At 38.5% G+C, this 16,548-nt stretch overlaps 2 protein-coding genes across 5 annotated transcripts in view; one reads left to right on the forward strand and one right to left on the reverse strand.

The window, feature by feature from the left end:
• Positions 1–8,505, forward strand: part of LOC121330112 (regulator of G-protein signaling 6-like) — a 163,256-nt gene extending 154,751 nt beyond the window's left edge. Inside the window, exons 17-18 of one of the 3 annotated variants that reach the window (XM_041276383.1) lie at positions 775–828; positions 3,201–8,504. In XM_041276383.1, coding sequence (XP_041132317.1) covers positions 775–828; positions 3,201–3,251 — 105 coding nt within the window. In that variant the 3' untranslated portion in view covers positions 3,252–8,504. Of the gene's footprint in view, positions 1–770; positions 829–3,200 lie in introns of all 3 variants that reach the window. The other 2 variants (XM_041276384.1, XM_041276386.1) reach the window with 2 other exon arrangements.
• Positions 8,506–10,770: 2,265 nt separating this feature from the next.
• The window catches only part of LOC121330200 (zinc finger protein DPF3-like), a 69,548-nt gene continuing 63,770 nt past the window's right edge, over positions 10,771–16,548 (reverse strand). For both annotated transcript variants that reach the window (XM_041276540.1, XM_041276542.1), the window contains exons 9-11: positions 14,489–14,601; positions 13,890–13,971; positions 10,771–12,877 (exon numbers count right to left, since the gene is read on the reverse strand). In XM_041276540.1, coding sequence (XP_041132474.1) covers positions 12,807–12,877; positions 13,890–13,971; positions 14,489–14,601 — 266 coding nt within the window. In that variant the 3' untranslated portion in view covers positions 10,771–12,806. The remainder of the gene's footprint in view (positions 12,878–13,889; positions 13,972–14,488; positions 14,602–16,548) is intronic.

Below are 16,548 nucleotides of genomic sequence, written 5' to 3' on the forward strand. Positions count from 1 at the left end.
AGAAGGGATGTTAGACACACATACAGCATACAGTAGCCTCAAAAGTCCATTTCTTGATGTGCAGGGTGCAGACTCCGGGTGGTAAAGTCATTGGCTTTTAATCCTGTCTAAAATTTGTGAAAACCCCAGTAGGATGGTGAGAAGCAACTGGGATTGAGTCTTTCACTGTGCTGAGATCTTTCACTGTGCAGAGTAACAGCCAACGAGTCACCAGTAAGAAAAGTGATGATGAAATTGACCTCAGGAAACACAAGCAGACAACAGCTTCCAACAGGAAGCTATTGAAAAGTAAAACGTCTCCTAGTTACAATTTCCTGTTGGCATGCTTATGTATTTTCCTTCTAGGTTTTGCACAAACCCAGTATATACTATTGTACTGAAAGCTCCTGTCAGTTAGCAGGGGGAGTCATAGGCATGCTATTTTGCCAGTTCCTCAGCCATGTGCAGCTGACTGTGCCTGCTGCATAATGAGGGTTCATCGCTGTTGCTTGATAACATTGTGGTTGTATTGCTTTTTCTCAATACCACTAACCATTGACCCAGCACACATAAGTGAGTACACAAACTAATGATCTTTAGGCTGCTAACTGCTGCATACTAATTACAAATGTGCTCTGCCTGATTTCAGCAGCAATTCAGTGCAGGCTTGTACCTTTCCCCTCTCTGCTCTCATAGTCCCCTCAGTGATAGGCTGTGGTCACTGTGCACCCCTGAGTTTCACTGCGTCCAGCTGACCTTCCCTTTGTTGTCTCTCCCCTAATCTTCTCCTCAAAGCTTGAGAACGAGCAGGGACGCCGAACTTCCCTAGAGAAATTCACTCGTAGTGTGGTGAGTACCTTTTCAAACGGCACTGTGATAGCGAGCTGTACTCGGGGGTCAGGGTGTTACTCAATGAAGATGTGCTCCAAATGGTAGCCTTTTTAAAATTTGCTTTCCCCACCCTCCAAAAAAAAGAAAAAATCCATCAAGATTAGCATTTCCAGTGAATAGAAGCAGATACGCTTATTTGCCTTATCTTGAATTATTTGCACCGATCTTCAATAATCACTGATACATTTCTAAATTATATCTAATGGTTTAATAAAGTATACTATGCTGTCCTCTAGAGAGTTTTAAACAGATTCCTGAGGAGGTACAGTCCCACCACACAACACATTACTCCCCCAATTAACCAGTAACCTATAACCCCCTCCCCATCTCCACCTTGTTCACTAAAATGTTCTACTCCGGTTTCTAGTTTTGCATAGCTGAGGCAAGGCAGAGCCTGTAAAGCTTTGTTCAGATTTTGTAATTTATATTGGTCACTCACCACTAGATGGCGTAGTGACTACTGACATGTGAGGCAGAAAATAACACAAATGCTCCAATGACTGGCTCTGTAGAACAGAAATATTGTATTCTCTATTATGACTGCATCCACCCAGCCAGTCGCAATTACAACATCAATACAACTATCCGCAGTTACTATAGAGTTTTTGCGAGACAACTTAAAATAAGAACAAATCAAATAAGAAATTTTTCTTCAGTTCAGACAGATTATAGTCTTTATACAGGCTAGACAAATACTGATGCTAGCTGTGGTGCATTCTCACTGCAATGGGAGACTTAGCATCTCTCACTGTGTCTCTAATGCCTCATGCCAATCCAAACTGATGGGGAAATGCAATGCTCTTGCACTGGCACGGACATCACCACTCTGCAGCGCGAGGGGATAGGCCTGTCTCACTAGAGCAATACAGACATCCTGTCAGCAGAGTGATAGAGAAATGTGTTTGAATCTTACAAGGGTGCAATATTTCAGTACACATATAGCATCTTACTAAGTGTGTAATGCTAGTTGACCATTGGAGGCGTATTGAAGCAAAGGGTAAGCGCTGGTATGTATGGCCACATAGAAAATGAAAAACCTTGCTGGTGTGTTGGGCTTGGGGCAGGGCTGTTGTGGCCCATTGTACCCCACTCAGACCTCTTGCTTGCTCTTAATGTCCCTGAATAGATAATCAATCATCCACTTTACAAATACAACCCAACAGATTGAATATCACTTTAAAGCAGTGGTCCTCAAAGTGGTGCCCGCGAAGCCAGGCCATTGTGCCCGCAGCAGCTGTTTTTAAATTATGGGTTGTGAACACATTTCTGGTGGGTCGTGGTGTGGGAAAATAAATAAAGCTTTAAACACGTTTTCCAACAAAAGCGTCACAGCAGTCTGTTGACAGTGCTGCTCGCTTATGCTGTGCTTGTATGTACTCGACATTTATTTTTATTTTTTTTCCTGAAGGGCCTCTGCGATACGATCAACCAACTGAATATCTGCATTTTCTCTGCAGTAGCCCAATCATAAGTTAGCTGGGTGGGATAAACTGTGTGTTTGTTTCAGGTACTGACAGTAAGTTTAACCAATAGGAGAGACAAATATATGACAGGTTTTACGCAGCTGTCCAATCATAAGCAAACAGGCGAGTGAGTACCCAGTGAGAAAGTGAAAGATCTGACAGCTGTCCAATCATTCGTGAGCAGAGGTGATGTGTTAATATGCCGAGTAAGCACTGAATTGCGCCGACTGTTATTGAGAAAAATAATGCATTTCAGTATTTAGAATTTAATTATATATATATATATATATATATATATATATATATATATATATATATATATATATATATATTATATATATATATATAAACACTGTAGTACAATAGATTGTTACAAATCCACTTTCTCTGATAATTGTACTGGAGATAAGCGATCTTTAAAACAGTAGTGTTGACGAATTTGCTAAATTGAAACAAAGCAAGACTATCTATCTTATTTTAGTTTATTCATGGTTATCTGTGTAAACATGTTATTTAAAAATATTTGCAGTGCATATTTTATATAAATTATTTAAAGAATAGGCGCAGCACGCACAATTACTGCCTGAGATTTGGTCTTATCGGAGTGAGCCAAGAATAACTCCCATAAAAACTCTTAATATATACATACTGTAAATGTAGCAGGAAGGCAGTGCCCAAATTACTTTGAGGACTACTGCTTTAAAGGGACTTAAAACGCTGACAATAAATAGTTGACTCATCAGGAGTGCACCAATAACCTGGCAAAATAAGAATCAAAACAATGTTTAGCAATAAATATGGCTGTTTCTGAACTCAAAATATAATACTGCTGTATTGGTAAAAACGCACTGTTCTTTCTCTTTCCAGGGAAAGTCATTGACAGGCAAGCGCTTGACAGGCATGATGCAGTCCTCCTGATAGAGCGAAGAGCCAATCAATAGAAGAGAGCAGCCTCCAGTCACAGCCCAGCAGGGGTGGGGCATCCAGGGAGGGGCTGGAGGGGGGGTAGTGAAACCCAGAGCCAGTTTACAGTCTCCCCTCCCCCTGCCCCTCCTCCCTCTGTACAGAGAGAGCAGCGCAGCACCATGCTACTCCACTAGGGGGCTCACCATGACACTGATGTCAAAGTGTAGATAAATGAGATTCCTCTGGGGGTCATTTATTTGTTTTTCATTTGTTGGGTTTTCATTTGAATCCTTGTTGATCTAAGAGAATTGAAAACTTTTCATAGTTGTTAGAGTTTTAGGGTTAACTTCTACTAGTGTTATCACACACACATCACTCCTTTCTGGCAAGTAGAATTAAACACAGTTTGTATACCATGGCTTATTTTCTTAGCCCTGATTAATAGGCATTTTTCGATAATTTTTCTGCTTAAGTTTTCCAAGGTTTATGTTCACTTTGACGCCTCCATATTCGAACTTCACCTACTGCACAGAAGGTTCTGTATTTATAGTGGGTTGTCGGTGTGTATAATGCTAAACGCGAAGAAAGTTTTGTTATTTTTAGGGCACAAGTTGAAACTTGGAAAGAACACTTTCTTTTTTATATGTTATTAAATACTAAATCATTTTTGAAAATACTGGACTTAGGCTTCTTAGAATTGTCTTCAGCAGCTAGGCTTTGGCTATGAACCAACCTGAACTTAAACTTAACCCATTCATTGCCATTATCCACATTTGAGGACAGGCTGCTTTGTAATTTTTGGAGTGTTAACTAGCATCTACCCATTGCCAGTATTTAATTTTTCTCTTTAACTACATTGTAATGATAACTAATTGTATTAACTGCAAAAGTTAACTCTTAATGTAACTGTTAATTCTGCAAAAATAGCCTAAAACTGAAAATGATTGGTTACTTAATGGGTTAAAAAGAAGTCTCAAATGATGCGATGAAAAACAAACAAGAACTGGAAACTGAAAATGAATGACATGTGGGAAAGAGAATAACACATTTTGAAACTCTTTCCATTCGCCCTCAATCATCTCATCATCTCTACACTGAGTGTTTAATAAAAGAGGAGCGTTTAGTACATGACTGTGAGGCTGTCGCAAAGAAGGGCTTAAAAACCTGACTTGTCAGTGCAGTGCAAAACTATTCAGTTAAAGATGAGAGATACAGCCCTGCTAATTCTAATACATACCTGCCTGCCTCCACAGTACAATATCATGCTTTAGCTCACAACTCACATTCATAGATAGAGAGCATTTTTTATTGTATACTGTATATATTGCAATTACAGCTATTGTGTTAGTGGCTGAAAAGCATGTCAGTCAATAGAGGAAGCAGCTGGTCAAAGGGGTGGGGCTAATAAAGCTGCCAGTTTTCGACCTATATAGTGAATAACAGTGCACAACAGATAACGTGTTAAAGCGAGTTTGTAAAGATTGTAAAGACCTGGTAGATTCTAAAGAGCATCTACCTGTGGGATGGTAACTGCTCACCTCAGAACCAAGGTTTATACAGTCATTTCTTCTTCAGGGCCTTTGTTGTTGACATGGCTTATTAACATGGTTACAAGTGTTCGTTTTCTGTTAGTTAAAATAGAGTAACCAGCTTATAAATATTCAAAATAACTTTTAAAAAAAGCCTTAAACAAATATTAACCTTCTAACTAACCAGTAACAAGTAGCGAAACAGGTTTGTTATCAATCTAGTTATTAACAGTTAAGAAAATGACAAAAGTGCTCAAAATGTACAAGTGACCCTCAACACTGAGCATTCTCACCAAAGGTCTGCAGTTCCAACTTTTTTTTTTTTTTTTTTTGGTTAGTTTTTCTTTCTATTCCGTGGCACAGAATGATCAGTTTCTTATCAACATTGGGGAACGAAAAACTAAACTTATTGTTAAAGGAAGCCCTTTAAACCCTCTGAGGGGCACTTAAAAAAAAAAAAAAAAAAAAAAAAAAAAAAAAAGGAAAGAGTTTATTGTCCTACAGTATGCATTCTTAATGAAGGCTAGACCAGATAATAAATTAATTGGCAGCAGCATCTCGTGCATAGCAGTGTATTGCCAGCAAACAAAAGGAAACTTCATCCAAAGTCTCTTTGTATTGTAAAGACACCTGGCTGTGTTTTGCAATACACAGACTAATCAAAACGTGAAACAAGAAACACACAAAATCACATGGAATAAGAACCAATACAATTGATCTGAACCATTGTAAAAGGGTAAGGGGATAATGATATTTGACGATATTTACTCTTATGACACCTTCTCATGGCTTTGCTTGGAGAGTTAAAAAGCTTGTTGTACGCTTGAGAAGAAAGCTTGTCTTGACTACTGCAGTGTCAGATGAATAGCCTGGCTATCTATGTGAATAAAAAAGTAATACACATTTCTTTTTCTGCATTTGAACTATAATATGCTGTATAATGGTATTAAAACTGGGGGGGGGGGGGCTCTGTCTCAATAGTATCTGGTGTACTGTTTTTGGACAACAAAAATATAATACATGCAGGGTACAAGGTAGGGTGAGTGATTTTGATACCACTGTTCTAAATGTCCTAGCTCTGCTAATCGGGGATCTCTGTTTTCACTGTATTTCAAGTGTATTGGGAAAAATACTAGCAAGATTAATACAGAGATGCCACAGAGATCCACTGTTTTATTGATGTCATAAATGTTAACCAAATCCATCCTTTGTTTGAGATTGAAATGTATGTACTGTACAGTATTTGAATATAGTTCTAATGGGCAGTCCTTTCTGCCTGCATGCTCATTTACAAAGAAGCCCTGTTGGGCTTGCATGTTTACTATCTCCAAAGATGTCGACGTGGAGGATTGCAGCTCATTCTTGAGGTCCAACCTCACCTGCTCCAGCAGGGAGCTTGTACAGCCTGGAACTTGGCTTGCCAGCACATAGCTCGGTAAAAAATACCTGAACTAGCCCCCTGATCTACAAAGACTACCACACGCACAACCTTGACTGAAAAAAAGCTTCAAGACTGTGGGAATTACACAGGACTGCCTGATGACTCAGCCTGCAACCAGAGTATCACTTTCATGTTTTTCACTTCAGTACCTGAACATCTTCCTGTGGCAGTCAGGAAGTGGTTCCTACCAAAGTTGCTAGGTTACAAAAACAATCTTCTCTTACTAAAGAGTACAGCAAAGGAATTTGTCGACGGGGCACAGCAAAATTTGAAAGGCTACCGGAGGCTGTTGATTTTATTCATTCCAGAGCATCAACACTGCTAAACAGACAAGAACTAAGGAGAGCTGCTTTGTATTTTTTTATCTCTTTTCTATTGAAAAAATGCACTGTACAGCTCTCTTTTTATTATTATTATTTAATTATTATTATTATTATTATTATTATTATTATTTAGTTGACTATAGACTATGTAATTAGACAACAATTACATATATACAGTAGTGTGCACATGTACTAGTCCACCCCACTGCTTCTGTTGTTTTGATTTGTTGTGCATATGATATTAAACTACTTTAACTGAAAATTGTCAAAATTGGGATATTAGTGGTTGTCTAATTGATGACTTTAATAGGCCGCATGTGTGATTGATTTAAAATAGTAAGAAAAAAGGGACATATTGCCACAAATGGTATCATACGTGAGACGTTTTCTAAGTTGTTTAAGATGTCTAATTAAAGCACAGTGTGGTCTAACACTTTCACACGAGTGCCTATTGTTTCTATATTACTGATTACTGAATGAAAATTGAAATAAATTCTCACACCCAAAGGTTTTCATGCAGGTAGGTATAAAGGACATAAATAACAAACTCTGAGGTGTTCTAATAAATGGGCACACTACTGTATATGTTAGTCATTGTTAAGAATTGTTCAAAGCACAATACTACTATGGAACACAGAACTACTATGCATGTAATATATGTACAATACCTTTCCCTGACTTATAGAAGACTAGGTTAGAATCATTGTTGGTGGGATGAGCAAGCCCATAATATGTTGTAGTGACCAAATAAACTGTTGGGTTCTGACTTGTATTGAGACTGTACTGCTCCTTGTCTTGACTCCTGAATTCTGATATGTTATTTAGGGAAGTGGTTTTCATAACTGTTCCCACGGGGCTCATGTGTGGCCCCTGGTGACTTGAGAGTGACCCTGTTAAACTGTACACCTGCTATTCTGTCTGGCTTGCACCCCCCCACAGGTATGCTTTGACAAAGCCAGCAGGGAATCTAAAGAGGAACACATTCATTTGGACAGCTACGATATTTCAAAGTTGCTGTGGGTACATCTAGTCTGTATAAAGTGATTCAGTGAGTTTTGTTATAGGATAGACAGGGTGAAAAACTAAGTCATTGAAAATGCTTGAGTAATAAAGGTGATTATAGGATCACCCTGTGGCCCCCAGTCATTTCTGGGTTTTTCATGTTTAGCAAACAGTGATTTACAATTAGAAATACTAAAATAAAGTGCCATTAAAGACATTGAGAGAGACTTCTAGTATAGATATTGTGAGAAACATGGCTAGTGAGTGTTTTATTGACAACATGTAGGGAAACAAAGCACCCCTTACATCTATCTGAAGCACAAAACACTTGCTCTCCTTAGAAGTGTCAACCAAGGATTAAAAATGCATGTTCTTCCCCCATATTAGCATTATCACTTGTATCTTCTATTGACAGATATTTTGTTTCTTTGCTAGTTTTTCAGATATGCAGATTTTTTGGGGGGCATATCTACCTGAATTAGCTCTCCAATTCATTTATTTCTTGTTTTCTTTGCCCTTATAGGATTTTTCCATGCTTGTCATGTTTTCCATAGTTTGCCATGTTTTTGCTTTGCCATACTTTGCTATGCTTTACAATGCTTACCTATGCTTTAACTGTACTTTATTGTGCTTTGCTATGCTTTTACTATGGTACGCATGTATAAGGGTGCTGAGTATTTCTGACATCAGTGTTCTTCAGGCTATTGTTCACACTGTCATGTTGAAGCTTCTTCAGCTCTTGTAGGAGTCATTGTTGCTTTTGTGTTCCCAGTGTTTTCTATATATAGTATTCTTATGTCACTAATGCAACCTGCCGAGTCACACTATTCTACAAAGTAAATAAATAGGGGGTGCGAAACTAAACCATTTTCTCACTGATGTATCACTGATGTTGTTTGGTTTCCAATTATTGTTTTCCTTGTATCCCTGATACTCATTTCTTTACTACTTCTAGTTCAAATCCGGGAGTAAGTAATGCAGTTTTGCTCTCTGTTCTGTCCCCACTAGAAACTGATCTCAGATTTGCTGCAGTTTGGTTTCTTCAGAGTAGACACAGTAAAACTGGAGTTGACTAACAGATGTGGGGGAAAAAAAAGACAACTCTGCTTCTGGGTTTGCAACTGTAACAAAAATGTTCCTTTAATATATGGCAAGGCAAAAAAAAAAACACATTTAACATTACATACATTATTTTTAATGTTTTTACAAAACACGCAAAAAAAAAACCTGATCCAATTAATGTTTACTCCCAAAGGGTTCAAATAAAACAAGATAAAAAGTCAAGGTGTGGGAAAGAAGCATGTGGGAAAGACCTGCAGCTGAACTGTACTGGTTTACATCATACAGAATGCAACCCTTTAACTCTATCCATCATAACTAGATGCATAGTTTGGTTCTGATTTTGGTCTGCAAGATATTACCAAAAGGGTTGTTTTCTAAGTTGGCAGGCATGCACATACTGTAAAGAGTGAGGCAGCATGTTGGAAGAGAACAGTACAGACTACAGGCTCTCCAAGACATGGGTGTTTGTTTTAGACAGAGTCAAGGGAATCCAAACATTCGAAAAAAAATGCACCCCACAGAATAAACAAGCATTCTAGTGACATCACAGCTAGATATTATATGCTGGGGAAGAGGCATGTCTAGTGTTTGTTTTTAGGACATTAGGAAAACTGCACCTTTCATGGAGGCATTTTAGTGTTTCCGTTAAATGAGTTTGTACAATCAATGTTGAAAATGCTGAATACATCCCTTCATGTATTATTTACTGTAGTAAAACCCTCCACCCAACTGAATGATATGCCCACAGATAATATAATAGTGGGCTGTGTCAATCCCTTTCCCTCTACAAAACAAAAGACACAAACTGTACTGTGTACACAGCAAATGCAAAGCTAAAAACTACATAAAATTACAGGCATGTGTGAATAACTGGGTTATACAGTATATACTGGCTAATATAGTGTTATAGTACCGTAGATATAGAATACTGCAGTATATTTTTAAAAAGCTGCAAGAATCATATACTGTTGTTAAATACACACTCTGTTTGGTTTGTTTTACATTTCGACTGTTTGTGTGTGTGTCTGATTGTGATTATTACGTTTCACTCTTTAGTGTTACAGTACAGCAAGCTCATATCAAATATGAAGTAAATGGTTCTGTTGCGATGGTAGCACAAGTATAAGGCAGCTACAAGGGAGGCCATTGAGAGAACAGAGTGAAACTTATATTTTCACATACGAATGCTATGAGTAAATACACACTACTAAACTATTACCATATTTGAAACACATGGTGTATCATCACATCAGGACTATTGTGCTCATTTGACTTCTATTTAGTGTTGGTTTTCCTGGTAATGCTGTGGTTTCTTCAGGGCAACAGAAAGGGAAATGATTTCTGGTAACACTGAAGAAAGACTCAGTGTAACTCTGGAATATATCTGAGATCCACACCTATATTATTCAGAGTTACCCCATAGCTGTATAGCTGTGCATACAGCATATCACAGTTTGGTTCTATTGTGTGGGGCTGTAGCCTTCCTCCTACTTTTGGCAAGGTCACTCCCTCTTAGTTTCTTGCTGTAGGGTGCTATATTTGTTCTGACAATTCTTCACACATCCCTCAAACTTGTTTATAAATAGCTAGATAGAGTGTATGTTAGGAACATTATATACAAAATTAGATGTGACACTATGATCTGCATCCATCAGTAACTTGTGTTAAAGAATGTCCTAACCAAGTTTCATCCCAATTGGATAAGCGATTCTCATAGTAAAGACAGATGAATAGGCACCTCGATATAGTTCTGCAATCTGATAATCTCACAGGCTTGCCCTAAGGAATACATTGTACTCACTTTTAATTTTTATCTGTAATATTATTCAATAAGGTATTTTTTTACACAACTCAACCTTACTGTAACTATGGCTACTTAGTTTTTATAGTAATGTTTCGATATACAGACACATACTTTGAGCCTCTAGACATTGTCAGGTAGTATGTGCCTAGAAATAGCTTATGGTCCTTTATAAATACATTGTAGTAAATACAAAATGTACATTATCATCATACACGGATCTTTATCGACTTATTCAAGGAACCCTACATATTATGTAACATCATTTATGTTTTATTTCATTTTGATATATATATATATATATATATATATATATATATATATATATATATATATATATATATATATATATATATATGATTAAGTTAAAAAGTGATCCATCCTTAATGTTGGTGAAATTCAAGATTTAGCACCAAGGTTACACAGCAGCAGTGGAATCCCCTGCTGCCAACAAAAAAAAAAAAAAGTAAAAACAGGATCCTGGAAGTGATCTGGCCCTCCAGGACAAGTCCTGAAATCCTGGAAAAGCACTTTTGGTTTTCAGTGTTGGAATAAAAGAATTGGCCTATAATACTATCTGTTCAGTTTTTAGTGTTAAGAAAATAATCTATTTCAGTTCTGTAATGCTGAGATCACAAGACTTGTATCTCTAGATCTTGGTTGTTTTTTCCCCACATATCCTCACTGAATCACAGGGGGTTATTATTCAAACCCAAGGCAGCATTTACAACATGTGTCAAAGGAGTCCTATTCCAAGCTTTAAAATCCACTGTAAAACTCCTGCAGCATTATCATTGGTCCCCAACTTGTTACTCCTAAAGATCTTTTTTTACTTTAAATTTTACCATTTTTCAAATACCATACCATACAAAGCTGAAATACTGCTTCTGCACTCGAGGTATACAGGCCAGTGGACATGTGGGTCATTAATAAAAAGGTAAGAAAATTATTTTTAACCCTTTGGTTAGCAGCACTCCTTTAATGTTCAAGACGCACATTGTTGTTCACCCTCTGTTCTCTGAAAGCTACAGGGAATCGTTCGTCTTCTAGTCCCACAATGGAATGTATATCTGCCTTATACCCGAGACATGGAAGTTGGCAAGAAGAGCGGTTTTATTGCAACAGGGTTAGAATAAGCAGAGAGGAATGTTTTTGACAGTCATACCAGAGGCAGTGATGGAGCAGAGGCTGAGAGATTGTATACGAGAGCAGATAGCAGCCTTTTAAAACCTGAAATGAAGAAGTGTCTGGGTCTGGAATTCAATTTCAATTATGATATGTTAATGGCAACTCTATGTACATAAGTACCAAATTACAAAATGCACAATAATTGTGTTTTGGCAGTTTTACAGTTTGCAAAAGTCTTTAAGATGTTTTTTTTTTTTTTTTTGTTAATGTCATAGTTCAGTGACTCAAAAAAGAATTCAACCACCCGTGCTGGATGGCAATGTTTGAGGGAGGGACATTTGTCTCAGACACCCCTAAATAAATAACTGTCACGTCCTAAAAAATAGTACATATTTGTTTATAATTTTACCCCCCAAAAATTGTTTCTTCAATGGTGACTGCCAAGACAGTTTGTCTTAAATATTGTACTGTCATAAAGTCTTTGCAGTCATCAATCCTATATTTTGTCTTATTAAGGATACTAAGATAGTTATTGAGCAAACAGTCCAAGAGGTGTAAAACAGGCAATAACCATCCCATACCCAAGCACCGCAAACCAGCAGTGCGGTTTGAATACTTTTTCCAGTCACTATTATAATTACTAATAGAAACTTCATAAATACAACGGCAAAGGTTTTGACAAAGTAATTTTCAAAGTCTTTGTTGAAATGAGGTTGGACTTTTATACTCCTATAAGTGGATGAGGTAGACTCCACCCTCGTAGTGGTAAAGTGCGAATGATCTCCTAACAGTCGTATTAAGAAGAACGGTCATGCTGTTTCACCATTATTAGACATTAACCTTACAGAGTAGTGAACAGAGTTAGTTACAGCAGATCATGTAGGCCAGGAAAAACTCAAACTTGTAAAATGCAGGCAAAAGTTTGAAAGGTAAAGATTGAAACGAGAAAACAGCAGAAAATTGTAGGTCTGGTGATTCCTAAGTGGAAAATATGTTCTCGTATAATGGTGTTATTTTCTTCATTCCTAATGGGCTATGTGTTACTAGATGGCAGAATTCAAACTGAACCTCAGAAGCCAGGGTTAGGGCAGACAGCACTGGAATGAAGTTGGATAGCAGCCTGAGAGAGTGGCTTGAGAATCAGGATGGACAGGGTGAAGCAGCTGTGTACGAGAGATGCTCTTATTACAGCGAGCGTGCTGCCAGTGCTGCAGTGGAATGCTTGATGTGGAGGGTCGCCCCGCCCCTGGGTAGCACTGGCTGCAGTGGTCTTCTCCGTGTCTAAGGCTGCTCATTGAAGACTGAGGCTTTCTCCTTCAGCAGGTCCAGGCACACGTGGCAGCTCCAGCTCCCTGCGAGACACCAGCAACAAACACCCTTTAGAGTAGGAAGGTCCAATCACATTCACGAAGGACCATTCCACTCCACGGTTAACTCATACAAAGAAAGAACTATTGACTTCATGGTGACTTAATTGGTTCAGTTGAACAATTTAGAACAGGGTTGGGAAAAAAGACCAGGAGTAGAAGGGTCAACTTTAACCACCCCTGCTTTAGAGGCTGGGTTCGTACAGGCCTGACTGACCAGGCCTTAGAACAACTGTGTCAGATAGTCAGTTACTGAGGGAGCACTGTATACAAGAGAGTGGGGGGGGTACAGGTGAGGATTCACTCAGTTATCAGTGACTAAGAAAACATCTTAAGCCATCATTTTGACAAAAGCATTTTTTCAAATGTCCAATCTGGCAACCTATAGCATGTTTAATGTGTTAAACATTTAGAATTCAGTCGTAATATGCATGCCAACATATACCAGCAAACTGAGGCTATGCTGGTGGCCTGAATGACGAGATCAGGAGGTGGGATGGGTCTGTCAATTCACAATAACCATTGCCTATTCACCAGTACATTACATTGACAAGCTCACTATTACTATACCCTTGTAGTCAAGTTGTGTTACTTTGGTTATTAAACTAAAGTTCCTTATGTTGTGTGGAAATGAAGTTGCTACAGTCATGTTCTTGAACTGAGATGGTGGCTGATGTATCTGGTGGTATTGTGTATCGAAGGCACCCTTATCCTCAGTCACTTCTGAATATTGTGTAAGTATTACGTCCCCTGAAATCGGACAGCACTCTGCAACATGATCAGTGCAGATCAGGGGTGCACAAGTCCTCCATGTCTTATTAAATAATGATCTGCAAAAAGGTTACATTGGTTCAGTAATTTAGGGCACAGGCTGGGAGGACTCTAGACCGTGGGTGTAGGTGAAGACATGATTAATAATTTGGTTAGGGAAGCTTGTGGGGGGCGTGTCCCGCCAAAATCAGCAAGGGTTTTTATATAACTGGATGTGCTTCTGTACCTTCAGGAGGCTGGATCATGGGGGGTTTCAAACAGTACATGTGGTATCCACGGTCGCAGTCATCACAGAACAGGAGCTGATCCTGGAACAGACATATCAGCTCAGTCTCAATCACGCGGCTTTGGGAGGTTCAATTAACATTTGAAATGTGTTTTACTTTCCCTTGCATCATTACGATACTTATGATCCTGTTGCTCAAATGATGAGTTTTACTGATTGTATGACCTGGGAAAGTGCTTTGAAATGTGTAAAGTTGTCGGTACTTCTCTTGGAGTTCCAAGGCTACCAGCAGAGTCCAGACTACTGGAACTCCGGATGTTTTGCAAAGCTGTTCAAAGCACTTTCACAGGTAACACAAAAAACTTGTTTGTTTTACAGATTTTTCTAACAACTCAACATGATTTATAAAAAAGACAAAAATAAGCTACTTCATGTTTAAGTCGTGAGATATTGAAAAAGACCATTTTTAAAATTATTTTGAACAATTTAAATCTCATCCCAAAATCTAGGGAGAGTACGCCGCAATTTGTCTGTTCCCTAGCTGAGAAGCTTAACAATTTGTAAAAAATTAACAGAAATATTTGTATATAGCGCCTTACATCGTTCTCAGAGGTGCCGCACAGGCTGCAGGATTTGCACTCGATGCACTGCCACTGGTAGGTGTGCACGGCCTGCATCATGTTCACAGTGAACTGCAGACAGGTGGGGTGGCCTGGGGGGAGAGGGGGCAAACAAGGAGAGCAGAGTAGAAACCAGCACAGGAAACCATTAGACTGCTGGAGGACAGGCAGGAGCAGACTTCTACCCCAGAGCAGGATCACAGAGAGTTTAGATCAAGATCTCCTAGACTAGGGTGTACGTAAAGGCTCCACAATACTTCTCTTTTTAAGTATATCATTTAAGGTTATTAATGGGTTTGAAAAGATGACAAGGACCATCTGTAGCCTTTGGTAAAAATGCAGCAAATTGATGTTTAAACTTACAATGTATAATAAGCAGAAAACCGCTGAAGCACTGACAGTATAGTTGCTGCTACAGTTAGCTTGTCACTTTTTTGTATGGCTCTGTAAGAACTCCCTGGTTATCAGTATGGCTCTTAAAGCCAACAAATTGCACAGCCATTTTAAGTGGCAGCAATTACACATTCGAAGCTATTAAAAAAAACAGGTATTACTTGAATTCACTTTCTGCGTACAGCTATGGCCAAACGTTTTGCATCATAAAGTAAAATGAAATCTGCTGAATAATGGTAGTTTAAAAATATTGAATTACATACCTACTGCTAATTCATAATTAAAAAATTCAGCCTCAAGTAGCAAATGCAATGGTAAGTAGGTGTGCCACTTCATTCCCTCGGTGATGCCAAGGCTTTAACAGTTACTACTGGTCTTAGTATCTAGAATCCAATTTGGACAGGACTACAATCACCACATGCGCTGACCTCCTCTGAGCCCACTGAAGCACGGGCTATCAGCTGAACCCCTTCACATGGGCTTTCCTTTCACTCCTGTCTGTGAAATCATTGACAAAGAGGATGCTTCATTACAGTTCATGACTTGTTCACTGTGAACCTGCGGGTTTATTTGCAATTGAACTACACATTGCATGTTTGGGAAAGGGGGCAGTGTTGGCAATGAAAAGATTAGAAGTACAAAACTATGACTGAGAGTGCAGCTGTATGTGGGCAGTGTATGCCGCCAAGATGTATTATTGCCTGAAAAAGGGACAATAAAATGAGCAGAACTAACCTCACCTGATCTGGTGCAAGTGACAGTTGTCTGATCAAGACATTGCTGACACACAGAGAGGCCAGCAACAAAGCTTTGCATGCAAGAGGTGTAAAACTGTATAAAACAGCAGACACGTGGAGGTACATTTGTGAAGCCTCAAGATCCTCCATGAACACACACCAGCACTGCCTCCCAAAAATTGGTAACTGATATTTTCTGTTAATAACTAGTGGCCTCATTACTGAGTAGAATGGTAATGACTAAGCTGTAAAAAATGTGACTTTTGATTATTGGAATCAATAATGGAAAGTTATTAAAGTCTGTTTAAATTATTGTTGTGTGCACTCCTTCACAGAGAAACACATACATAATTGTGTTTCCTTACAGCAGCATGTCTTAGTGTAACAGTCTCAATCCAGAAAAGCGGATGCAGTCGGGTGTAATTTCTCAGTGAGAAACCGAAATGATTTGCTCACTTTGGTTTCAGTTTCTCATGGGTAGTCTGTGAATAAGTGGTTCATTTTAGTCTCATCCCAATCAGGCTTTAGCAGTACTTAGCAGCAGCACAAGTATAACACATCTATGAATGTGTTATAAAGAAACAATATTAATGCAACAAAACAACCTTTGTAGCTAATCAAACTGCTCTGTTGCAGTAGGTGTCAGTTTTATGCTTAATAAATTAACAGTGGCATAGCAATACAGTGTTATAAGAACATGTTCACAAAACGAAGAAAAAAAAAGGACAGTTTTTATTTTTTATTTTTTTTTTTAAAGCCAATTTTTATGTATTCAATCAAGTTTGAAGTTCACCTCTTTCAACTGCTGTTTAGAGGGTTCATTAGTTTATTCTCATTTTTATGTTTTATGAAAAGGGTTTACCAAGGCATGTATCTTATGACTTTGTGACAAGCTTGGTGTCATTCAAA

Source organism: Polyodon spathula, chromosome 17, assembly GCF_017654505.1.
Source record: "Polyodon spathula isolate WHYD16114869_AA chromosome 17, ASM1765450v1, whole genome shotgun sequence".
In the NCBI taxonomy this organism is placed as follows: domain Eukaryota; kingdom Metazoa; phylum Chordata; class Actinopteri; order Acipenseriformes; family Polyodontidae; genus Polyodon; species Polyodon spathula.